This window comes from Helianthus annuus, chromosome 10, assembly GCF_002127325.2.
Source record: "Helianthus annuus cultivar XRQ/B chromosome 10, HanXRQr2.0-SUNRISE, whole genome shotgun sequence".
In the NCBI taxonomy this organism is placed as follows: domain Eukaryota; kingdom Viridiplantae; phylum Streptophyta; class Magnoliopsida; order Asterales; family Asteraceae; genus Helianthus; species Helianthus annuus.
The window spans coordinates 13216314-13244279 of NC_035442.2; the positions used below are offsets into that span (position 1 = coordinate 13216314).

The window sequence follows — 27966 nt, forward strand, 5'->3', positions numbered from 1 at the left end:
CAACAATTAAACGCGCAACAGTTTTATCTAGCTCTTCAGAATTCAACACTGATTCAGCAACCTACAAAAACAAGAAAGGCAAATAAGAAAAAAACACGAGAAATTCCCACAGGAACAACAAGCAAAGACAACTTACACAGGCAATCCCACACTCTTTTAACCATAACATATCTCTTCTCATAGGTTCAAGCTCGCGCTCAGCGGTGGCCCGCGCCGTTTCAGAATTTTCTAGTGTTTCTTCAGTTTCAGTTAAACGGCGGGAGGCTTCAGTTTTCTTAGAAAGCGCAAGCTCCAGATCTTTCTTGAGCTGTTCCTGGTCAGAAAGCAAAGCAGTAAGTTCTTCTATCTCTTTATCTCTATATCTCTAAGAGCAAGAGTGGCGAACACTTGTACCTCTCATTGTTCGCTTCGCTCTCTGTGTGAACGCGCCTCATCCCGCGCAGCTTCAGCATCAGCTTTTTCTCTTTTCAACCTTTCGATCTCCGCATATTGTTTCTTCAATTTCTCAACTTCAGCCTTGAGATTATTGATAACATTACGAAGACCTATTTTTCATTATTATCTTTCTCACAAATTCTTTTAAAATTCTTGCGCTCCTCGGCAAGAAGGGCAACTTCGGCCTCTGCTTTCCTTTTCCAACTCGCGACAGACCATTCCTCTATTTTTCGATCAGCTTCAAATTTGGCCTGATCAGCTTCCAACTTAGCCTTCAGCTGGGCAACACGATTCTCGTCATCCGCAACTTTCTTCTTGGACACCTTGAAATCAGCCCATTCCTTGTGCATACTATGCCACTCACGCACTATACGATGCGTAGTGGATGTATAAGAAGCGGCCTCTTCAAGGTAAGCATGGTAAGTATGCTCATGAGGACGACTTTCTTGAAACTTAATCTCCCCAGGTGGAAATATCCCCTGCAACCAGTCCCGGCACATGCGCCAATCTGAAAACGTATCACCCTTCTTCAGATTCCAAACATGGACATGAATGTCGGAAGCATCCTTTTCTGAATAAGTCCTATAATAATAATCCCCCAGAGTCTCATCTGGGCGGATTGGAGAACTCTTGCCAGCATCAGAGAATGAGCCCTGGTCTTTAGCAGAAATTTTCTCAATATTTTCAGAAACTTTAGAAGCTGTAGCAGGAATTTTTTCAGCGGCTTTATTTTTCTCAACAAGGTCAGGGGCTTGTGGGTGACCAGTATCATCCACAATCTTGGGGCTAATAACCTTTTCTTCAGGTTTGTCAGCCCCAAGATCCTCAACATCCGCAACCTCTGGAGTAGATATTCTCTCTGCGTCAGCAGCAACACCAGCTGGTTCTATACTTTCAAAGGTTTCTACATTAGCATTCTTCTCTACCACATTCTCAGGAACCTCGGCGCTCTTTAACTACTCAGAGACACAAGGAGGAGAAGGAAGGAGTTCCTCATTAACCACAGGCGTTGGCTCTGTTGACGCAAGAGATTTCGGGGTTTCTGTAGCAAAGGAAAATATATAAGTAAATCACGGACAAACATTATACGAAGGAAAAATAAAAGACTCTTACCAAAGAGTGAGTCTGCATCAAAGGTATCTACTTTACCACGTCTGGTAATAGTTTTCCTTTGAATTTTCTTCTTTGGTGGACCCGCAACATCCGCATCCAACTGTTTCCTTTTCCTTTCCTTCTTCTTTATCAAACGTTCTGGGCTTGATTCCAAGTCAATGGGATCATCCGGGTTCGATAGAGGAAGATCAGCAGAGCCTTTTGGTTCTGGTTTCGGTCTTCTTATAACTGCAGACGCAAGACCCTCCAATGAATCAGAAACCACCACATAATCACACCAGGAGTCAGAGGAACGGCGCATACCTTTCTTCTCTCCCCCAACATTTTTTGCTTTAGAAGATTGAACTTTTTCAGCGTCATTCTTCTTTGGCGCAGCAGTAGCAGTTGGCACACGCCTTTTCTTTTCAGGGCCTATGCCCAAGTTAGACAATTCACCTACTAACCAAAGCGCCAAATAAAACTTATTCAAATGCGCAAGAGTAGCAAAAACAAAAATATAAATGTGGTGAAAGCATACCAGCATCAGCAGCAGGTTGCGCAGACAGATCAGAATCCTGCGAAAGAACAAAGTTCTTCACAATACGGTGATACCAAAGCTCTTCATCAGGTTTTTTTAGCAATGGTAGCCATTTTTCCTCCTTCTCTCTCAAAAGCAACAACATACAAGGAAACAACTGTAGAGAAAGGGGAGCAAAGTCAAAAAAAAAGGGAAGACAAACAGGTCAAAATTTCACCTTTTCCATTCTCCATATACACCGGTTTCTCTGACCGGTCCATCCCCCAATTCAGACTCATACTAGAACCAACAAGGGCCTTTTCCGGCAAGGCAATCGATGGAACATCTTTCAGATCTTGGTACCAATTTTCGTCAACAGGGGTTTGAATGGTCTCAGTAATAACATCCTCTTTTCCCCTAAAAATCATCCTCAAAGGAATTACTCCGGCATTGATAAAAAAGAACTTCTGTTTCCATTCATGAAAGGATTTTGGGGGATGCAACAAGATTTTCTTCGCCGATACCCTTTGAATAAACGAGTAGAACCCTTGAGTACAGTGCATTTGATGGAACACTCGAAAAATCGGAGAACAGTCGGTTCAATATGCATCGTACGACATACAAATTCAAAATGCCGAACCCTAACCATACCAATTGGGTGCATCTGAGAGATGTGGAATTTTTAATACTCAAGGATTTCAAGAAGAAATTTCGTTACAGGCAAAAGAAAGTTGCCTGCACTAAAGAAATCCCAAAATAAGGTCACATACCTGACCGGAGCATCCGCCGCTGTTTGACCTTCTTCAGGGTAAAGAGCACCCCAGTTTTCCGAGAACCTGAGATTCCGAACCAAGCCATCAAAAGTTGCCCTAGACCACTTTAATGGTGGGAGTTCAACAGACATTTCTTCCATTGAATCTTCGTGATGATCTCCGGTTGACATAGGAGAGAGAAATCGCAACTTTTCTTTAAAAACAGATGAAGAAGACGAAGTAAAGAAAAAAGGGGGTTTTTCAAACGAAGAAATGATTACTGAAAATCGGAAATCCAAAACACTTATATACCCACCACCATAAAAAGCTTCGATAACTGCAACATCACCCTTTTTCGGGATAGCACAGTTACCCAAGCGATAGGGCGAGTGGGAAACAACATAAACGCGAGTTCACGAGTGCATGGGGAACACGGTCAGTAACGTACAACTGACAGCGGCAGCCTGTCACATGTCAACAGTCGTCAGTACACCGTCTCAATCGTCAAAAAAAAGATTTTCAAAATCAAAATCACAATCACAAAGCAAAGGGTATCTTCCACAGCAAGGGTCATCCATTTTTCGCGCCCGAAACTCTACAGCAAAAGCACCCCTCTCATAAGTCCAGTGCTCCACTTATTTGCATAATAGCAACACTGGACTGGGGGGACTTGAAGCGGTAAGATCCTAAAAACCTCGCTCCGAGTACTTGGGACCATACCACCACGTCAACCTTTTAACCCTCTTTAGACCTTGCACGGCCGCGCATCGGTCCAACAAAGAGAGCTTAGAAGAAAGGCAACAATTAACACTTGCGAGCCAAAAGGAAGTTAACAAGTCCTTACGCTATTCCCTGTAACCAGCAGGGATAAAAATCCCAGTTAAGCACTTCGGAATAATAATACCCAGACTTGGATATTATTCACTAAGCTGACACCACACGATAAAAAGTCACACTAGATTACGGCAGTACCTTCTAGAAGACTCAATCGTGCACCACTAGACGGCTATAACCGTTTAAGACACGTGTCATCATCACGGGCCACCCTGGAATCACGATGATGGCATGGAATTGAGGGAAAAACCTCCACTCGCCCACTTTCCATGTGGCAATTCCCCAGCCTTTGATTGAGATCGTGATCCGTGTGCACTCACAATCCGATCAAGAGGAATTAACGGAGATGTTGGACCCAGTTCGTCCTTAAAACAACTTCTTTTCACGTAATATGGCAAGTGATTTCAGTAGATGTGAAAAAGATGTGCGGAAATGGAAATCAGACTTTCAAGAAACAAGACCTACAGAATTATCAAGTTTACATCACTTTGAAACAAAATGGTTTACAAGGTGATTGTAAGATTATTATCTAGTACAAACGAATCTTGAATTTTGTGGGTGAGAGGGCAATGGAGTTTTGATATATGTGTGAATGCTAAGCTTCAAACTCACTTTGCTTCTCCTGGTTGAGCCTTCTATTTATAGAAGGCTGGGTGCATGAATAAACAATAGTTTATTCATGCAATAATTCCTGCAAAAAGTGCCCAATTGACATATTCATTGATTCCAACGTTCAAGTTGCCTTTTTCATCATGATATCAATTAATGTCAACTTGCTTCGGTAAGTGTGGCAGGACAGAGCAAATTTCAGACAAGTGGGGTATTTCATCAGAATTCTGATAAACCACTTCATCAGAAATTCTGATGAACAAATCATCAGAAATTCTGATAAACAAATCATCAGAAAAATCCTGATGATCAGAATCGTCAGAAACTGATGATATTTCATCAGAAATATCATCAAATCCATCAGAAGTGACCTTTTCTGATAATCCAATTCTGCTCTTGATCAACTTGTGATTCTTTAAAGTAGATGCTATGCATTCCAGTTGTCCCATCGGATCTTCTTTTTCTACTTCGTGATCTTCAGGACTGTGATCTCTTCATAGATCCAGTTGATTGTGATTTTCTTCAATACTTACAAATAAAGTTTCCTAACAGTTTCCCCCTAAGTATTGTAAGAAAATGAACTATCTCTATATCTAACATAAACAACTTTCTTTGAAAGAGAAATTTAAAAACAACTAAGTTCAGATACATAAAACATAGTCAAACCAACCATAAATCAGACATTGATAAAATATTGTTCAAAAACAGGAATTTTAGTCTCATTAAATCATTAATTGATCTTCACTCCACCTCTGTATTTGTCTCCAGGTTTCAGCCTTTTCTTGTGGTCAATTGCCTTTTGAGTTTCTTTGTACATTTCTTTATACCATCCTCTTGCTTCCATCCAATTTTCAATGCACTCTTCAATTGTTTTTCATTCATGCAGTTTTTTGTTATATATTTCAGAGTTTGATTTGAATACCTGCATATATCACTGATTATGAACAGAGCTTTCTCTTCATTGGCTTCTTTGAAGACTACACTCATTTCTGGTTGATCAAAGATTGCTCCGGTTCTTACTAGTTTAGAAGGAATTTCAGCTGGAATTGAAGTGTTCGGAGGTGGTATTAGCACTTTGTTGCTGTACTCAAAATTGATACATAGATCAAAGTCTGCCAGTGCATCTCTTTTGTATAACTTTGCTCCTGCACTTTTGAGACTTTCAAGGGCTCTTCTGATTATAACTGAATTACCTTTCATTTCATCAATGATAATCTTCATTTTGACTATTCCCAATGGGTGAATATCATCAGCCAGATTTGCATCAGTAACCTTTTGTTCACTGTTATCTTTTCTGATTAAGGTATACTTGTTTTCTGCTTCTTTGCCTAAGATGCCTCCTCTAGTGGTCAAAGTATCAATTCTTTCAATTGATACTATTGGATTGGTCATGTGCTTGTGTAAAATTACCCAACCTCCATTGTTTCTGTTTTCAACAATACCTTTGCTCATTGGAGAGAGTGGTCTCTTTGGGTTGTCTTCTGGACCTTTCCAATAGTAATTCTTTAGATGTTCTTCAGGGTACATAATAGTGTGTAAATCACCTATCAGCACATCCATTTCTCTGATGTCCCTTCTGAATCTTCTATCATTTCTTTTCTTGGCCTTTTTGAGGAAGTCACTTCATGTTCCATTCTTCTCTTTTCTTTTGTATCCATCATTATGCTTAACTCTGTTTCTCCTGTGATGGTTGTAGAAGATGGTTGTACTGGAACATGGTCTTTCTGTGGTACCCTTGATGTGTCTGGCTTTGGGACATTTGGTGGAGGATCCATGAGTATCTTTTGTTTATCTGGCGGTGGACCCATGGGTTGGTTCTGTTTATGAGCAGTTGAAGTTTCTGTTTGTTTAGTTTGACCTTGTTGAATGGTTTCTTGTTGTTGTTGAGAAGTTTCTGATCTTCTTGCTTGTCTTTCTTGTGGAATTGGGGCTTTCAGTTCATGAAGATCAATATTTGCTAGTCTGGCAACATTATACTTCAATATATTTACTAACATAAGAACATTAGTAAGAGCTTGAGTATTTGTTTCTTCTTGTTTCTTCATTTTCTGAAACTCTTGGTTTTCTTGATTTCTTTATGCAGTCAATTCCATCAACAGTTTCTCAAAAGCCTCAACCATGATACTGTTGTTGGCTCTAAAGAATTGTATTTCTTCAAGAATCTTTCCTGAACTTGAGTTTTCTCCTGCAGTTGCAACTTCAGCCATCTTTTTCTTGATATCACGCAGTTCCTTGAGAGATTTCTCGATTTTCGATGAGCTCTCTTTGTTTTCTGATGACTTTTGCAATTTGTTGAGGGCCGCAACATTGTCTTCTGTTTGCTTCTACACAGCTTTGACAGTTTCTGACAAAACCTTGATATCTGATTTTTGATTTCTGATTTCTTCTTGTATCAGATCAATTTTTCTTCTGTTGCTATTTTCACAGTAGTAGTTATGTCTTCAAGTTCTTTGTGAAGTTGTTTAGGGGACATAGATTGATGTCCTTGGGAGATAGGAGAAACAACTGATGTTTCCCCTCTAACACCAGCAGAAAACACATTTTCTACTGTTCTAAGGTTAAGAGGATTTGAAAATTCCAAATTCCCTATGTCCTTGACGTGATGTCGTGGTCACAATCAAATTTAATCCAATTACTACTAAATAGATAGCGGTAAGTGGGTATCGAACACAGGGAGTTTGTGGAAAATGTGTTATTTAAGAATTTATCTAGATTAACTAAATTAGACTAATTGCAAGAAAAGTAAAATTCAAGTGTTGGTTTGATTGGATTGGTTTCTTTTAAAACTACGATTACTAATTAATTTGCAAAATGAGAATTGAGTTTGTAAACAATTTAGAGACAAATGACTATCTTGAGTTTCCGGTTTGCTTCGACTTTTGTGCTATCATTCAACTAGAAAGAACTACATAGACATAGTTCGTGTATGACCAATTGCAGTGATGAAAGGGAACTAAGTACTCAGATTCCTAGAACGTGAGGTTGTTACCCGATGATCAATTAACCCTTACCCAAGCCTAACTATAACCATGATATCTCGATTGCCAACGACACCAAGAACGTATGGTTTCTAATTAGTTTAGCATAAAAATCAATACTTTACTAACAATCAATTATGCACCATAACAAACAATTCAAAGAGAAAGGAGTTGTTATTCTAGAAATATAAAATAAAAGCACAAGTCTTACACAACCTTCAACCCAAGATAATCATAGAATGTTTAGCCACACATGGCTTGAAGTGACATCATAATGCAAAAATAGAAGGTAAAGTTGTTCAACAAGATCACCAACAAAACCAGATAAAAGATAGATGATAAGATATGTGTTTCACTTCCAAGTGCCTCAAATATACTCCCCCAACTCGTCCCCTATCTTCCGTAACCGAATACCCATGATAAGATCCCATAAATCCTCATGAAATGGCCAATAAATGTGTAAGTTACATTTTGAGATCAGTCGGAGGCGTAACCTACGACTCCCAGCCGTAGGTTACGGCTGTCAGCAGCTCCAAGGTCAACATAGGGTGCCGTAACCTACGGCCCTCAGCCGTTGGTTACGGCTCTGAGTGGTTCTTTACGGCAAGGAGCTCCTGTCTTACGTCGATGAAATTTGGACATGTTGGAGCCGTAACCTACGGCCAGAGCCGTAGGTTACGGTGCTGTATGTTATGTTTTTTCTTGTTTCTTTCATTACAAGTGGAATCAATAATTCTTGTTTCCACCATCATCTAGCATCCATCCAAGCTCCATAATATTCATCTTTTATGCACTTTAACACCTGCAAAATCAAACATAGAGTGGTTACCAAGTTCAAGCAATTAACTGAATAAAGCATGGAATGTGCGTACATTTAGACCTTTTAAGGGTTGTCCTACGGACGACCCGTCACATCCCTACACTTACCCGTTGCTTGTCCCAAGCAACTCATTCACAAACTATTTTCAACCCTCAAGCAATCAATCATGTAAACCAAGCTAAAGTGTCGTCCTTTTAATAACTTTCAATTATTCCACAAGGCACACCCCTCACAAGAACTCTCGGTGACAAGATAAATTAGTATGTTATGCTAAATCACTCAATACGTGTGTGTGTGTGTGCGACAATAAGCTTGTATAAGAATCAAGTTTCCTCCTAACAAATATCTAGCATGCTTATGAATCAAAGGGACTTACGGATTGTAACGGGGCTAAATGCAAAGGTAGGGAATGGTGGAACACACATGAAGGAGCTAATTGATTTGACCCGGTTTTATTTCCCCTACTAAACAACGCAAACAACTATATACAAAATATCATCAACTTCTAACTATCACTGAAACCAAACACTTTTTCTTTTTCTTTTTTTTTTCATATTTTTCTCTTTCTTTTTTTTTCATAACACATCAAACTCAACAATATATACAAGAACATCAATACTACATACTAAATCTCCTAAACCGGGTTATCTCAAAAGGTAAAATTTTGTAGGAAGTAGGTTTGGATCACAACCGAATGGTATAAGGCTCAAACATGGCTTTCTAAAGGACCAAACCCCCACCCCTCACAATACCAAGCTCATATATGTAAAGTGTGAGGTCCAACCCACCAATCCCGCACTCTCACACATCTAGACAAGGCTTCCTAAAAGTCCCCTATCATTTTTAAAAGCATACTAACTCTAGAATTTAACAAGAATTCACACACAAGTTCTATTAACACACAACACACACCGCCACTCAAACAATGAAATATCAATAACAATCATGTGTGGCTCAAATCCTTACCAAGAAAAGACTAGGAATGGGTGTCGGTGTGTCAAGTGGAACGATATCAATTTTTAAAATTCTCAAAAATTTCCCCCCATCCCCACACTTGGGATACATTGTCCCAATGTATGGTTTTGAGGGGAAGATCGCTTTTACCCAAAAACATTAGCTTTCGCTAATACTCTCAAATCCCAAATTTCTTTTTGTATTATTTTTTGTATTATTTTTTTTAAACACACCACCAACTAGCCCAACCCCAAAACATAACATCAAACTAATACACCCCCAAACCTCCCAACCATAAACAAAAGCAAACAACTAACTACCAAAATTTCAAAGCTAAAGAACATAACAAGACTAAGGAAAGAGTACATTGACCTGGTGAAGTTTGACACAAATCCGACTTCCTATCACCACCTTCACACAAATATCCGTACATCTTCCCCACACTTGAATGTCGCCATGGCCCTAAAACATAGAAAGATAAAAACAACAAGATCAATATAAAACCCCGGGTTGCCTCCCGAGCAGCGCTATGTTTTGAGTCTTCAGCCAAACCGTGCCACCCCTATTTATGGTGGCTCAAAGAATCGGCTCCTGCCATCTCCATCACTTCCTTGTGCCATTGAGCAAAATGCATCCATCTTGTTTTGACTTGGTGGGTAATCAAATACGCTCTTGCTTGAACCCATATGCTTTTCTTCACGATCCGGTGGGTGATTTCTTCTCATTCTTTGGAACACGTTTTTTATACAATCACTAGACTCACCACCCTTCCCCTCAATGGATTCATAACTAATCACTTTAGTTTGAACATCAAAGGACAACTTACGCTTCTTTTCGGTCATGGTAATAATCCCATCTCTACAATTAATTTGAGCATTTGCTGTGTATAGAAACGGTCTACCTAAGATTACCCTTTGTTGTGCTTCCATTTTGGTAGAAGCATAGTCTAGAACTAGAAAATCCACCGGGTATTCAAATTCTCCCAAACGAATCATAACACTCTTAACTATTCCCCGTGGACGCCTCCAACTCTCATCCGCCAAGCTCTCAATGGTGTCTACATCTTCAAGCGGACTGAAATCGTACATGTCATATAGCTCACCCGGTAACACACTCATGCTCGCCCCATAATCCAACAATGCATGAGGAATTTTTAGTTTCCCCACTCGGGTAGGCACGATTGGCGCTCCATACTCTTTATCATTCTCGATTTCGGCATCTTTTTCCAAACCTGCATTCACTTATATGAAGAAGTTAGCAATGTTTCATTAAATTTAGTACTAGGAACGGTGCTTACCACATTGATATTAACACTTTTAATGTTTTTGGGATTTATCACCGTGTCACTTGGTAACTGGCCTTTTGCTTTCTTCAATATCGCCACTTCACTTGCAAGTTGACCCATTTGGGTGGTCAAAGTTTGAATCGCTTTATCACGGGCCTCGTCCTTTTGCATCCGAACCTCATCACGTTGATCCATTCGTTGCATTTCAACTTGCTCGCCTTCAACATCTCCATTACTTCGTTTCCACCCAAAGAGCTTTGACCCGTTTGATATTGCCTTTGAAATCCTTGGTTTCCTTGGAAATTCGGGTTAGCTTGATTTAAAGGGTTCCCATATCGGAAATTTGGGTGGTTCCTCAACCCGGGGTGGTAAGTGTTGGACTTCATGTTGTAGTTCCTACCACCCCCTCCTTGACCTTATACCGCATGAACTTCTTCATATTGCCCTTCCACCATTCCTTGGAAATTTTCAATCGCATGACCTATTTCATTGCAAATAGCACAAACATCATAAATTTGGTTAGAGGTTTGAACATTACCATCATCGACCGCATGCACTTGTGTTCGGGTAACGGCCGGTCGTGCTCTCCTCGATGCTTGAGCTTTCCTCTTTGAAATAATGGCCATTTGTTCCAAGAACTCCCAATCATCATTCTCGTAATTCGTGCCAAATGACCCATTTGTAATGGACATCAAATCACGAGCATCTTCGGCACTTAACCCCTCGTGGAAGGCATTCATCAACTCCCAAAGCTCAATTCCATGGTGCGGACAATTTTTGATCATCATGTTTAAGCGGTCGAAGGCTTCATGGAACATTTCACCTTGTTGTTGTTGGAAACTTCTCAACCCTTTCCTAGCATCATTGGTCTTTTGAGCGGTATAAAATTCGTCTAAGAATGTTTGTTGCATTTCCGCCCAAGTATAAAATTCGCCTTGTTGTTGTTGGAAACTTCTCAACCCTTTCCTAGCATCATTGGTCTTTTGAGCGGTATAAAATTCGTCTAAGAATGTTTGTTGCATTTCCGCCCAAGTATAAATAGATGCCGAAGGCAAAGTGTAGAACCACTTCTTTGCCTTGTCCTCCAAAGAAAATTGAAATAATACCAACTTGATATCATCGGCCGAAAAACCTTGACTCCCAAGAGTATTGCAAATTGAGTCATAGGCTTCCAAATGGAAATAAGGCTCCTCCGTTGCTAGCCCCTTGTATTTTGGCAAACTTTGTAAAGAATTTGTTCTTACTTCAAAAGTTCTCCCTTGGTTGTTGTGAGGAATAACCACCGGTGAAGGATTATAAGTAATCACCGGCCTAAAATGCGCTTCAATACCCCTCGCATGCTCTCTAAGATGCCTCCTTGGTACACCAAACCGACCCCTTGGACGAACTTGACCCATTGGTCTTGGTATATGCCCTTGTGGTGCAATTGGTTGTTGAAATTGTTGTTGTGGCATCGGTGGGTTTTGAATTGGCCTTTGGAATTGTTGTTGAACATTCGGTGGGCGAACTTGTTGCAATGGTACCGGACGTTGCATTTGTGGCCCTTGTGGCCTTGGCCGAATGTGTTGTGGTATAAGTTGTTGTTGTTGCACCCCACCAACATTTGGCATCACTTGCATTTGGCCTTGCATATAACCAAATTCCCCTTGATCTCCATCACCCCCATACGCATACCCGTCTTCATCAAAGCCTTCAAACTCCTCATATCCTTCATCATACCTATCTCCTTGAATTCCCGAAGATTGCCCAAATGGAAGAGTCGAGTATTGGAAACCCGACTGGTTTGATGGTCGAAACGATGTAGCATGGACAATGGTCGAGTTTGGTGCTATGGTATGGCTTGAATATGATGGACCCGCACCCGGGAAGAAATGGGATAATGGTGGTATAGTAGTGGAAGGATTAAAGGTGATGGTTGGTTCTTCTTGGGTAGTAATGGGTTGTGTGGTGTTGGTTGGTGTAACATTTTGAATTATGGTGGGTTCGGTAGTATTTGGTGGAATGGTGGTATTTGATGAAGGTTGAGTGGTTGATGGTGTAAAGAGTTGAGCAGGTTCACCCGTAGTGGGTGGTGGTGGTGGTGGATCCCTATCCATGTAACGAAGTGGTGTAATTGGTGTAATCGGTGTTGTTGGTGAACCACTGATTGTATTTTCTCTTAATAAAATCCTGTTTGCTCGCAAAGTTCGTTCAATTTCTGGATCAAACACTAGTGGTGAAAGCTTGTGAGAGCTTCTAGTACGCATGCACCTGTAAATACCTGCACACTAACACACCCCGCGTAAACCAGAAAAATAACAAACTTAAAAAAAACAAAAATAACACACGTTGTGCACTACTCCCCGGCAACGGCGCCAAAATTTGACGTGATGTCGTGGTCACAATCAAATTTAATCCAATTACTACTAAATAGATAGCGGTAAGTGGGTATCGAACACAGGGAGTTTGTGGAAAATGTGTTATTTAAGAATTTATCTAGATTAACTAAATTAGACTAATTGCAAGAAAAGTAAAATTCAAGTGTTGGTTTGATTGGATTGGTTTCTTTTAAAACTCCGATTACTAATTAATTTGCAAAATGAGAATTGAGTTTGTAAACAATTTAGAGACAAATGACTATCTTGAGTTTCCGGTTTGCTTCGAATTTTGTGCTATCATTCAACTAGAAAGAACTACATAGGGACATAGTTCGTGTATGACCAATTGCAGTGATGAAAGGGAACTAAGTACTCAGATTCCTAACACGTGAGGTTGTTACCCGATGATCAATTAACTACCCAAGCCTAACTATACCCATGATATCTCGATTGCCAACGACACCAAGAACATATGGTTTCTAATTAGTTTAGCATAAAAATCAATACTTTACTAACAATCAATCATGCACCATAACAAACAATTCAAAGAGAAAGGAGTTGTTATTCTAGAAATATAAAATAAAAGAACAAGTCTTACACAACCTTCAACCCAAGATAATCATAGAATGTTTAGCCACACATGGCTTGAAGTGACATCATAATGCAAAAATAGAAGGTAAAGTTGTTCAACAAGATCACCAACAAAACCAGATGAAAGATAGATGATAAGATATGTTTTTCACTTCCAAGTGCCTCAAATATACTCCCCCAACTCGTCCCCCATCTTCCGTAACCGAATACCCATGATAAGATCCCATAAATCCTCATGAAATGGCCAATAAATGTGTAAGTTACATTTTGAGATCAGTCGGAGGCGTAACCTACGGCTCCCAGCCGTAGGTTACGGCTGTCAGCAGCTCCAAGGTCAACATAGGGTGCCGTAACCTACGGCCCTCAGCCGTAGGTTACGGCTCTGAGTGGTTCTTTACGGCAAGGAGCTCCTGTCTTACGGCGATGAAATTTGGACATGTTGAGGCCGTAGGTTACGGTGCTGTATGTTATGTTTTTTCTTGTTTCTTTCATTACAAGTGGAATCAATAATTCTTGTTTCCACCATCATCTAGCATCCATCCAAGCTCCATAATATCCATCTTTTATGCACTTTAACACTTGCAAAATCAAACATAGAGTGGTTACCAAGTTCAAGCAATTAACTGAATAAAGCATGGAATGTGCGTACATTTAGACCTTTTAAGGGTTGTCCTACGGACCACCCGTTCCTTGAGAGATTTCTCGATTTCTGATGAGCTCTCTTTGTTTTCTGATGACTTTTGCAATTTGTTAAGGGCTGCAGCATTGTCTTCTGTTTGCTTCTACACAGCTTTGACAGTTTCTGACAAAACCTTGATATCTGATTTTTGATTTCTGATTTCTTCTAGTATCAGATCAAGTTTTTCTTCTGTTGCTATTTTCACAGTAGTAGTTGTGTCTTCAAGTTCTTTGTGAAGTTGTTTAGGGGACATAGATTGATGTCCTTGGGAGATAGGAGAAACAACTGATGTTTCCCTTCTAACACCAGCAGAATACACATTTTCTGCTGTTCTAAGGTTAAGAGGATTTGAAAATTCCAAATTCCCTATGTCCTCACCAGAAAATTGAAACATATGCAAGTTCTGGATTTCCTCATATCCTTGAACCTTTTCAGGTTCTCCATGAGTTGTTGAGAAACTCTTAGTTTTCTCATCCAGGTTTCCTTGATCAACAAGTTGATTTCCACCTGTTGCCACCACATTTTCCTCCTCAGAATTTGATTCAGAAAATGGGTCTTTGGTTTTACTCACATCTTGTTTTGAAGAAATAGTATCTCTAAGTAAGATTTCATGTTTTCCTTGAATTGATTCATCAGAATCATTCTCAGAATCATAAAATATGTTTATTTTAGACTGTTGTGCACATGTTTCTCCAATGTGTGAGTCTTCAGCATGATGTTCTTCAGCCACAGGACTCATTTTTACATCTTCATCAGCTAAATCAGGATTAGATTCATCCTGCTATTCCATTCTCGGTGTGCTTGACTCCTGTGCATCATGCTCTATAGGAGACACATGTTCAAAAACTCCTTTGTTCTTTGACTTTTTGTTCAACATTTTCAGGTATTCTGCTCTGTATGGTGATTCTTCTGGCATCAGATTCATCATTTTTTCTGATAGAACAGGTACATCATTATCTGACTTCCAAGACCCTACAGCAGTCCAAGGTCTCATAATTTCTGTCTTCCACATATTTTCTGATGCTGGAAGTTCTATGTTTCTTTTCAAAAAAGCATCAGAAATTATGATTTATGATTGATAGAAATCTTGGAAAGGGTAGATGTGAATCTATTCTTCCAACTTTAGTCAGAATTGATCTTCTGACCAGAATAAATATTTCTGCTCCAAAATCAATGTTCAATCCATTAATGAGACTGAACATGATTGTTAGAATGTTCATATTTATCTGATCTGTACCTCCAATCTTTGACGATAGACACTTGTTCAGAATTTCCATTAAAACGTGCCAGAAGGCAGGTAGCTTGTTCCTCTTGAATTCATTGATTCTTGAAATCTTTGTTTTGTAACCCATTACAGCATCAAGTTGTTATTGAAAATGCATTATTCTATGCATAATTTTCTCTTTCCTTGTTTCACTCCCAATAAAAGATCCACGCATATCTCCAGCAATTATTTTTAATTCTCTTTTATTTGTTTCCTTAGTTTGGTCTATTGTTTTGCCTATTTAAGGCCCTTTCTTCTTTGTATTTTATCATCAGAAAAAGGCATATGCCAAATGAATAAAACTCTGATTACCAATTTCTATATGGTATCAGAGCAGGTTTCTGAACCCTAAAAAAATATATATACACTTCGGCTTCTTCTTTGCCTCCCAGACCATGGCCGGTGATGACCAGAGCCGAACTAAATCCAATTCCGCTGCCGAAAACCTAAATCAATCGAGTCCAATCCCGGGATTAAACCGTGAGAAGTACGAACAGTTCATCAGCTCGTTCACTAATGACGAGATAATCCAGCGGATGGAAAACATGGGGGCTAGATTAGGCGATGATGGCAACTGGATCGTTGATTCAGGGTGTACCGAACACATAACCTACCTTCTTAATTTGTTTCATGGCAACTTAAAAACAACACACAACTACCAGTAAGAATTCCAAATGGAGACTCTATACCTGTTAAAGGGAAAGGGTCGTCCACCTTACCAAATGGGACTGAAATCCGAGATGTCCTATACGTTCCAGATTTTACTTGCAACCTATTGTCGGGTAGTCGGCTGACTCGAGACCTTCATTGCACTGTAACTTTCTTTCCGGACTTCTTCGTAATTGATGTGGAAAAAGTAGTTCAACTAAATAAACTAAAATTACCCTAAATTAAGACTCAAGTAATAAAAATCTAGACTCTCTAACCTGACTAAACTACTCACCGGCAAGTGAACCGGTCGACTCTAGCACAGAAAAGTAAGTCCGGATGTCGAACCCACAAGGACTCTAATGAATTACGTTAACGACTCTATTTAGACTAGACACTGACACGATTAAACAATTGTTGTGTTTTAAGGGGGGTTTTTACTAAAATCCTAAAATTGCAATTAAAATGGAATTAAACTAAGACACGAACGAAGACTAGGGTTTGATTCAGATGAGATTAACGACTACCTAGACTTGAATCCAGTTTAACTATGAATGGACTTCTAACGGTATTATTGTTGTATGGAGCCGGGATCGTAAAATACTAAACCTTAAGGTATTTCAATGCTAAGACTTCCCGACCCTTCTCAGGAAGAAACGTAGGAAACCCTACAAGGCTGTTATGTAAACCGACTGTTAGATTTCCTCTCAGTCCTCTAACGACTCTAAAAGTGTCCTAATACGACTATCTACCTCTCAGCGCGACAATCTAAGGAAATTCTAGGTTCTGACTTGGTTTACTAGACAAAAATGCAATTAGGGAACTAAAACCGACTTCTCTCAAAATCTATTTTAGATATATACTGCACCGAGACCTAATAACTAACTCGAGCCTCTCAGCGACAAGTTAAGCAGAATATTTACTTCTAATTGTATTTAATTACTGTTTCTAAGGCTATCGGCCGATTTACCCAAAGATCACCCGAACCCGCAAAGAATCGAATAATCAACACAAATTTATTATGCGAAAGACATTCACCAAAATCTATGTGAAACAGTAAACAATCAACAACCAAAAATAAATACGCACATGCACCAAATCAGAAACACTAAAATACTTTACTTTCAGAAATCAATCCATCATCAATCAATAAAAACCGTTAAAAGATCCAAACGTTAATCAAACTATCATCTTGTCTAGGTAGTATCTAGGGTTTAGCCAAGAAACATGATGTCTAAAATAAACAAAGCAAGTTCGAAACAAAAATTCATCGGAAAGTAGTGAAAACACGAAATTAAAGAACACTGGGAGATAAAACCCGAACAATCTTCACTTTCACGCTCCAAGCTTCAACCGAATGATTCCCGCTAGCCAAAGCATTCCAAAATACTCAAAATCTCCTTCAAAATTCGCCCTTGGGTTTCTTGATTCGTAATTAGAGTTGTGTCTTAAGTTTCTTGGAAAATCTTCTCAAAACCCTAGCTTGGAACAACTTTTCCCGGAAAACCCAGGCCTCGCATGACGCCAAGGGGGTGTCGCGTCACGCGGCGCCTCCTTGTCTGATTTTATTATTGTTTTTATTCATTTTCGACTTCCAGCTTCTCCGACGCGCGTACGAATCCCGGTTTTCTTCCAAACTGCTCGTTTTTACTCGCTTTTCATCACTTTAAGCTACGGGACCTGAAATCAAAGCTTAACGTCAGCAGTATCGAAATTCTAACCTAAACTAGACTCTAAACGACTGAAAACTAACCAAAATATACACTATAAACATATGTACTTCGCAGTACATCAAACATCCCCACACTTACTCTTTTTTCGTCCTCGAAAAAGAATTATGCAACGGAATCATAGACAAATAATCACTCGGACCGGAAACATAGATATACTTAATTAAAATCAAAGCTTGCGTTAGCTGCGATTGCAAATATACTTGTCCACTTAAACCCGAATCCAATCCTAAACCCTTATCATGTAAATTTAATTTAAGTGCGGTCAGTCTACCTAGGGTCTCACGCTAGAATCTACAGTCTACCTACTCCCGCCTCAAGCTTATAGGACTAAGAGAACGATCATTTGACCAATTCCCAACCGTCTTATATCAAAACCAAGAGAGTTTATAATCAAATTTTTTTTCTTTTTCCATTTTTCCATTTTTTTTTCATTCATTCATTCGTGAGTCTAGACAATGCTTTCCCTAACCAAGAGGCAATCCGGCTGTAGAGTCGCTATCCCCAACCACAGATTACTTAAGTTTCGGTACTTTTTTCTTTTTTTGCACAGTCGATTTCACACACCCTAGCGGTAATCTTGCTGTAGAGTCGCTATCCCCAGCTCAGACTACATAGGAATGCATTACTTTCATTCAGTTTCTAGCCCACTTTTTATTCTATTTTTTTCATGATAAAAAACTCAAACGGTTTTAACTTATAACGATGCCCCTTATACTATTATTGGCGGTTTAAGTTTCCCATATCTCCCAGGCGAAAACCCACTAGTAGACCGACAATTAAGGTATATTAGCTCAAAGGGACTTAAAATCAAATCCGGGTCTATCCACATATCGCTAACTAGACGCAAGCTCAATTTATTTAACTCATATTATTATTATTCGAACCCGAGCAAAAATTTGTCTTTTCTATCATTTTCCGTTTAAAAAATGCAAACTTCTTTTATTCGAAAGACATTTTCTGATTTTTCAATTTTTTAATTTTTTTGTATTTTTTAATAATTAAGACTCGATTATTTACATGTATTCCCATCCCCACACTTAGAGATTGCATTGTCCCTAATGCAAGACCGAAAACACGACTCGACACTACCTAAAAATAAAAACTACCAACGAAATAAAAAAAATATACAACAACAACAAAAAGGAAAACGACTTAACTGAATATGTGAGACTGTCAAAGTGCCAGTCGTTTCCACATAAGCCCTCCAATACCGAACGTGCTCAGCAAACAATACCAAACTCTCTCTCACACGAACGGAAAGCGGCTCCACATCATCAACCTAACACATAAGTACCATACCAAACATTCGAGTACCACATGTCCAACATACCATCATCCAAAGTTCAAACGAAAATAAAAACATATGTCTAACGGATACAACCATATCGAACTACTGAATCAGCATAAATAAAATAAAACATGAAAGGATATATATGCTGCAGTCTGCTACATCACTCCTCATCAGAATCTTCCTCCATCTGCTGGGTCCCCGAACCTCCAGCCTGCTGCCACCCGAACTGACCACTATACGCATAACCACTTTGACCCCCCCACTGGTCATACCCCGGATACTGACCATAAACATATGGGGTCTGCTGCTCACCTCCATAAACTGGTGGAGGTAATAATCCCGCAAATGGTGGAGGTATCTGAGCATCTAGTGACATACCCGACATCATGTACCTGAGCATGTCGTCCTGTTGGTGGTGGCTCTGCATGGTCCACTGGTGGTCAACCCGCATCCTGTTTTCAATCTGATCAAACCTATGTTGTGTGTAGTCAAAAGCAGCCTCAGGAGTGAACGGGTCGGGTCTCGGCTGTCTAACGGGCTGCTGTGGCGCTGGGATCGCACGCCTCTGTCGAGGTGCCGGCTGTTGTTGCGGAGGAGCACCAACCTCGAAGTTCCACTCTGGCGGGTCCGAATGTGTAAGAATACCCGCCAACTGTAGATCCGCAACATCCCAACGAACCGTTGGCATACCCTCATGCATCTGCTCAAGCTTGTATTTTGTAAGGGCCCGAATATTCTTTGCCAATCTAGCTATGTAAGGCCCAAGATCCATAGCAGCCCATTTTCCTCCCCGACGAGGCCTATTACACGACCATGCAAAGAAGCTTGCCAAGTTCCAATTTCGCTTTTCAACCATACACATCAACGCGAAAATCTCCAACCAATTTGCTTTATTCTCGCCTGACTTCCTCGCCACAACCGTAGTCGCCAATGCCTTCAAAATATACCTATATATCGGATCACGAACCGATGTGATAAGGTTCGTGTGGGCGAACGGTTGGGTCGAAATTGTATCCCAAAATTCAGCCAAGTCCTCTGGGCCTAAACATTTCGGCCGAGCATGATTATACACACCCCTTAAACCATTGACAAACTCCTCTGTCTGCACTTCTTCCGGTGTGTAAAAACCCAGGGCCACCCCAAACTGAGCAATACTCATTTCATAAAGATTTCTACCCAATGAGAATGACACCGCATCCTTTTCAGCAAAAGTACCCTCTTTGTGACGGAAGGTACAATGGAACTCAATTGTAAGTTCGGTATACTGTGGCCCATCACAATAATCCATTGCCGCTCTCAACCTCGACCCCAATAATTCTGCCACACGCTCACTCGCTCCCATACCTTGTAACCACTCCCAATCAATTACACGATGCTCCAATGTTTGAGTTACCACATACTTCTTGAGCTTTACCCTCTCTTCGGTATCCTCTTCAAAATCCAATACCGGGTGATCGACCAACCTCTCAATTCGGGCATACACTCTCCTATCATTCCCGCGATACTTGATCCTCCTTTTCCTTGGGTTTGACGACGAACCTTCACCCGACATGTTCTGCAAAACAAGAAAGATTTGACAAGAAAAACAAAGCAGATTGTTAGTAATCACAAGCTATTTTTGGTGTTTTTAATTTTTTTTAATTTTTTTAGCGAAAAAGCCGTATAGCATTTCATTCGCGGCTAATTTAAAAAACATGGGTTACCGTTTACAAAAGCTTAAGTTACACATCATTCTACCCGAATGGAGATTGAGTACGGGCAAAATGTTGTGAACTTGTACATGCATATAAGTAAACCCGACACTAAACTCAAAATACTACTCTAAAGAGACTACTAGACTCAATGACTCGAACGACCTACGACTCAATGTACACTATCTCCTCCCGGCACTTTAATTGTCCTCAATTAAGTATAAGTGCCAAAATATCCCCACACTTGAGGCGAAACACGTGAGAGTTTGACTTTTTAAACCTTAACGCAACGTTTGTGGCAACAAAATCTGTTTAGAAAACTAATCACATTTGCAAAAATTAGTTCAAAAACCTATTTTTTTTAGCAAAAATTCTGTAGTTATAGCCAAACAAACCCGTAAAGCTCAAACATGTTGTCTAGTTGTCCAAACATACCCCACAAGTGTCAAACAACCTCAAGCAAACCAACCCGAACCATCCGCAAGCCCCATTGTATGTAATATCCCAAACATATCCACCCGCATACCACTAACATGACTAAAGACTCAAAAATCCTAACTTTATGAACCTACACAAACTCTAGATCTAAGACATGACTGACCCAACACTACAACTAAGCAATAAAGTTACTTACTAGCGAGAAATCACAGAAATCATACCTTGGATTTAGATTTAGCAAGAAAAATGAAGCCTTGAACTTTTGGTGCACGAATTTGTCCAAAAACGCGAGAATGGAGCGCGAATTCGGGTGAAATTGATGGTTAAGATTGTGGGGAATGTGATTGTGGTGATTTAGGAAGAAGAATGGGGTGATTTGGTGGAAAAACGAGTGAGTTATGGTGACTTGTGTGAAATTCGCGAGTTAGGGTTTGTAAATGGGGAAAGGAAAGCATTTCAGCAAACAGGTTCACATTACACACTTTAAATTGGTTCATGGGGGCGTCGCGTGACGCGGTGGGTCAAGTGGGAGGCCTCGCGTTACGCGGCGGGGTGCTTTTTAATTGTTTTTGAACCTTTACCCTTCGCGTGACGCGAAGGCCCTTGGCGTCACGCCAAGGGTTGTTTTTCACAGAAGGTTTCGTGGATTTGCTTGTTTCATGCCTTAGAAAATTTTTTAACTTTTTCCCAAACCATCCAAAACCCACAAAATTTTTTCTAAGTGTCCAAGACACATACCTGGGACCTCTTTTCTCATGCTTTTTCCGTTCCGTAGCGGTGATGAAACCTGCAAAATTCTCAACGACACAAAACAAACACCGAAAAACTACGAAAAATACGAAAAATTAATAAATTTACAAACGGTACATACTCTACAAACGACGCTTTTCACACTCACTGCTCGGTGAAGGTAGGTGGGTCCTCTAGAGGAATTTCTTCCTCTTCGGTGGTATCAATGGGACCTCCCAAGTAATGTTTCAATCTATGGCCGTTTACCTTCCATACCCCTTTGTCAACTTCGTCGTATAATTCAACTGTGCCGTATGGAAACACTTCTTTCACCACATACGGTCCGCTCCATCTTGATTTCAATTTCCCTGCTATCAATTTCAACCTCGAATTGAACAAAAGCACTTTATCACCTACCTTAAACTCTTTCAAGCCTCGCAACCTCCTATCATGCAACGCCTTAGTTTTTTCCTTGATACTCCAAGATCGTTCATAGGCGGCATCCCTCAAGGCTTCCAACTCGTGAATTTGGAAGAACCTCCTTCTAGCGGCCTCGATAAGGTTAAGATTAACGGTTTTCAATGCCCACAACGCTCTATGCTCTAACTCTACCGGAAGATGGCAAGCTTTGCCATACACAATGATAAAGGGTGTAGTTCCTAACGGTGTCTTATAGGCGGTACGGAATGCCCACAAAGCGTCGTCGAGCTTTCCGACCAATCCTTTCTACTTTTTCCTACCGTTTTCTCTAAGATTCTCTTCACCCCTCGGTTAGCATTCTCTACTTGGCCACTAGTTTGCGGGTGGTACGCGGTGGAAAGACGGTGAGTGACACCGTAGCGTGCAAGTGCCTTTTCCATGGCGGAATTGCAAAAATGCGTGCCACGGTCACTTATGATAGCTTTAGGGACTCCGAAACGCGTGAATAACTTTTTAAGGAATCTCACCACCACTCGGGAATCATTGGTGGGCAAAGCTTGAGCTTCGACCCACTTTGAAACGTAATCAATGGCCACGAGGATGTACCTATTCCCACTTGAGGATGGGAAAGGTCCCATGAAGTCAATGCCCCAAACGTCAAAGATTTCAAGAACTTGGATGGGATTTTGAGGCATTTTATCCTTGGATGAGATGTTGCCTGTACGTTGGCAACGGTCACATGTCCTAACAAACTCTATGGCATCCTTAACTACCGTTGGCAAATAGAACCCACTATCAAAGACCTTTTGTGCCGTCACATTTTCTCCGTGATGGCCTCCCGTTAATCCCTCATGCACATGTCTAAGGATGTCTAAACCATCCTCCTTTGAAACGCATCTCCTAAGCACTCTATCTCCACCTATCCTAAATAGGTACGGGTCGTCCCAAATATACTTCCTAGCCTCCCTAAGAAGCTTTTTCTTTTGTTGGTAGGACATACCCCTCACAAGATCTCCGGTCGCTAAATAGTTTTCCAAATCCGAGAACCATGGCAAACCCTCTACCTCGGCACTAACAAAATCTATGGTTTCGTGGGGAAAAGTGTCTCCTATAGAATCCTCACGAACCTCTTCTCTCTTTGGATCCTCTAAACGTGACAAGTGGTCGGCGGCCACGTTTTCCGCTCCCTTTTTATCCTTAATTTCTATATCGAACTCGGAGAGCAAAAGAATCCATCTAATGAGACGCGGCTTCGCGTTTTTCTTTTGGAATAGAAAGCGCAAAGCAGCGTGGTCGGTGAACACGGTGGTTTTGGAGAGCACGAGATATGAGCGAAACTTATCAAACGCAAACACTACGGCTAAGAGTTCCTTTTCCGTGGTGGTATAGTTCTCTTGAGCATCATTTAGAGTTTTGCTCGCGTAGTAGATTGGATGAAAGTGTTTATCAACTCTTTGACCTAGGACCGCACCTACGGCATAATCTCTTGCATCACACATGAGCTCAAAAGGCAAGCTCCAATTGGGCGAAACAAGTATCGGGGCACTCACGAGTTTTTCTTTCAAGAAGTCAAACACTTTGATGCACTCCTCGTCGAAGACGAAAGGTACATCCTTCTCTAAAAGTCTAGTCATCGGGCGTGTGATTTTGGAAAAATCCTTTATGAAACGCCTATAAAAGCCCGCATGACCTAGGAAGCTCCTAACGGACTTGACACTAGTAGGTGGAGGTAATCTACTTATGGTATATCTTGGCCCTATCCACCTCTATACCCTTTCTCGACACCTTGTGTCCTAAAACTATCCCCTCCGTCACCATAAAGTGACACTTCTCCCAATTCAACATAAGATTTGTCTCTATGCACCTCTTAAGCATTCTACCAAGATTTAAAAGACATTGTTCGAAAGTGGTGCCATAAACCGAGAAGTCATCCATGAAAACCTCCATGGAAGTCTCAAGCATGTCTTGGAATATAGCAACCATGCATCTTTGGAATGTAGCCGGAGCGTTGCATAACCCGAAAGGTATGCGGCGATACGCATAAGTGCCGTAAGGGCATGTGAACGTCGTTTTATCTTGATCCTCCGGGACGATGGGGATCTGAAAATAACCCGAAAATCCATCGAGAAAACAATAAAATTTTTGACCCGCTAGACGCTCCAACATTTGGTCAATGAATGGTAAGGGGAAGTGGTCTTTCCGGGTGGCGTCGTTTAACTTTCGGTAGTCTATACACACACGCCAACCGGTAATGGTACGGGAAGGGATTAACTCGTTCTTTTCGTTCATGATCACCGTCATCCCACCCTTCTTTGGGACGACTTGGGTCGGGCTAACCCATGGCCTCGCGTGACGCCACGGGGTGTCGCGTCACACGGCGCCTCCTTGTCTGATTTTATTATTTTTTTTATTCATTTTCGACTTCCAGCTTCTTCGACGCCCGTACGAATCCCGGTTTTCTTCCAAACTGCTCGTTTTTACTCGTTTTTCATCACTTTAAGCTACGGGACCTGAAATCAAAGCTTAACGTCAGCAGTATCGAAATTCTAACCTTAACTAGACTCTAAACGACTGAAAACTGACCAAAATATACACTATAAACATATGTACTTCGCAGTACATCAGTAATGCAAGACTTGAATTCGAAGAAACTTATCGGAACGGGTAAATGTCAACATGGCTTATACCGGATGAAGATGGTCGAACGAGAAAGGAAGGCTATGTTGGCGTCGGTGGAGGTATGGCATAAAAGACTTGGTCATGCTTCTAGCGGTAAACTTTCTCATTTTGATTTTGTCAAGAATGCGTCTTTTAAAACTATTGATTATGATTCGTGTGCTAAAGCCAAGCACACCCGGTTACCTTTTCCCATAAGTTCTATCAAAGCCAAAGAATGTTTCGAAATGTTGCATTGTGATCTTTGGGGAAGGTATAGAACTCCTTCGTTTTCAAGAGCAAACTATTTTTTAACGATCGTGGATGACTACAGTCGATCTGTTTGGGTTTTCCTTCTAAAACACAAATTTGACGCGGGTGACCATCTGATATTTTTCCACAGAATGATCAAAACGCAATTTGGAAAATCAATTAAAAGGATTCGTTGTGATAATGGGGGGGGAGTTTATTTCAAACCGAATGCACAACTTTTATGCTCAAGAGGGCATAATTCTTGAGACCACTTGCCCACACACACCACAACAGAATGGTGTTGTAGAACGTAAGCACAGACATTTGCTCGAGACTGCACGAGCACTTAGATTTGAGGCAAATTTGCCAAAGAAGTTTTGGGCCGAGTGTGTCATGAAAGCGACCTACATAATCAATCGTCTCCATCAAACACCATTAACAACAAAACCCCATTTGAAATTTTACATGAAGAAGAACCTGATTATGAACATATGAAGATTTTTGGTTGCCTCGCTTACTTTCGAAATACCGACACATATGGAGACAAATTTGAATGGAAAGGGAAACCCGGGGTATTTTTAGGTTATCCACCGGGAACCAAAGGGTACAAAATATATGACATTACCGATAGCAAAATGGTGGTGTCAAGAGATGTGAAATTTGTTGAAAATGTTTTTCCTTTCAAGAGCATGGATCGTATCGACAAAAGCGAAAATGAGAAACTTTTTGATTTTCCGCCCTGGTATTACAATGAGACAAATGAAAGCGAACCCTTAGTCAACCTTCATGTTAATGGGAACGAAGAAAATCCGAATCGAGAGAATGCCCACGGTCACGAGGATGATGTCGAGACCATCAGCCATGAAGTTTTAGTTGAGGCATCGTTGAACACCTCAAACATTAATGCTCAAGATCTTAACAAAGTACAAATTGCGGAACATGAAATGCAAAACACTGCTGGTCCTTCTGAACAAAACACTTCGGTTCGAGAGGAAGAAAATGCCCAAGTTCGACCATCCAGAGTTCGAACCCAACCAGCACGCTTCAACGATTACAATGTTAAGCTTCCCCCATCGATAGACCATACTCGACCCACAGCTAATCAAAGTTCATCCACGGTACATCCTCTAGCTTGTTACATCTCTTATGATAATTTTTCTCCCACCCATAAAGCTTTTCTGTCAGCTATCGACTCATGCGATGAGCCCAAGACTTTTCGTCAAGCATCACTGAACCATGAATGGCGAAAAGCCATGAAGAAAGAAATTAAGGCCCTTGAACAAAATGGTACTTGGACTCTTGAGGCATTGCCCAAAAACAAAAGGGCGATTGACTCAAAGTGGGTTTACAAAATCAAGTACAAACCAAACGGAGAGGTGGATAGATATAAGGCGAGATTGGTGGCGAAGGGTTTCACTCAACTCGATGGGGTTGTTTATCATGATACATTTGCACCAGTTGCAAAGTTGGTTACTATCCGTACCTTGTTGGTCGTGGCTGTGAAAAGAAATTGGATGATTCACCAACTTGACGTGAATAACGCCTTCTTGCATGGGGATTTAGAGGAAGAAGTCTACATGAAGATTCCAGATGGTTTTGCTAAACAGGGGGAGGCTCGTGTTTGCAGATTAAGAAAATCGATCTATGGTTTGAAACAGGCGTCACGTAATTGGTATCAAAAGTTCACAAAAGCTCTCGTTGAGCTCGGGTTCAGACAGTCAAAGGCAGATTATTCTCTGTTCATTTATAAGTCAGAAAGGTCTTATGTAGCTGCGCTTATATATGTTGATGATGTAGTCATAGTTGGAAACGACTCTGTAAAAATACAACACACTAAAGATGTAGGATCGGATTCTGACCCGAACGAGTCAATCAGAGGAGTTTGATCAGATACAGGTGCGGAAAACAAGTACCTGACGTAGAAACAGCTAGATATCTTCTTAATTCTCTTTGTTGATTAATTTGACAGTGTTTACAATTGATTCTCACACCGGCAGCACCTCGGTATGGAATTTCGGAAGTTACAAATGAGGTTCCCTTATACGGTATTTATAGGTGAGGAGGTCCCCTTATACGGCATGTCCGTATAAGCGAACCTGATAGGTTCCCTTATACGACATGTCCGTATAAGCGGACCTGACGAATAAGCTGACCTACCATGTCCGAATAAGCGGACTTGACACAAAAGAGGACCGACTATGTCCGTATAAGCGGACCTACACTCTAAAACACGTAAACTCTCAAGTTTTCTCGTAAAACGCGCCCTAATCTATATATTACAAAGAAAGACTCGATCTAAAACGAAATCAACAGATGTAGTGCACCAACAGACTCCCCCTCAGATGTTGATGGAGTCGACTATCGAGTCACAACAATGATGTATCTTCACATCTTCAGTCTTGATCAGTCTCTGGGCTTTTCTTTCTCTCTATCTTCAGACTCTCCCTCTCGATTTACTGGCATTCTTTTGTTCTTCAGTAACATCTTCAGGATCGTTGTCTGGCTGTCCATCTAACAGCTTCTCATCTTATCCTGCAAAAGCTCTACCTCAAAGTAAATTTCTTTCGCATATATATTTCAAACATATAACCCTGCACCAATTCAGACTCTCCTTCAAAACAAATACAGATTTTGATGAACCACTTGAAAGGTTAGATTATGAAAACATTTAATTTCACACAAACACTCCCCCTCAAATATTGCTCATCATGTTTAGCACTCGGAATTTTGAAAATCAGCTATTCAACATCAGTTGTCGAAAATCTTTTTGACTTTTTCAAAAATTTATGCTAAAACACACTGAAAATCTTTTTGGATTTTGAAATAAAGAAACCTGTAATGCAGTAAAGAAAATATTTACAGACAATATTTTTGTGAGTTCGTGTAAGAGGATCATATCAGTATATAAGACATATCACCAACACCGTTAAGCTTGATTACAT

The 27966-nt window shown here is 40.5% G+C and overlaps 1 protein-coding gene across 1 annotated transcript; it reads right to left on the minus strand.

Annotated features, from left to right (window-relative positions):
* Window positions 1-21862: 21862 nt before the first annotated feature.
* On the minus strand, window positions 21863-22557 carry LOC118482592. The gene is made up of 2 exons (XM_035978128.1): window positions 22428-22557; window positions 21863-22323 (listed from the first exon to the last, which is right to left on the minus strand). Exons 1-2 carry the CDS (start codon window positions 22555-22557, stop codon window positions 21863-21865), a joined length of 591 nt encoding a protein of 196 aa, XP_035834021.1.
* Window positions 22558-27966: the final 5409 nt, after the last annotated feature.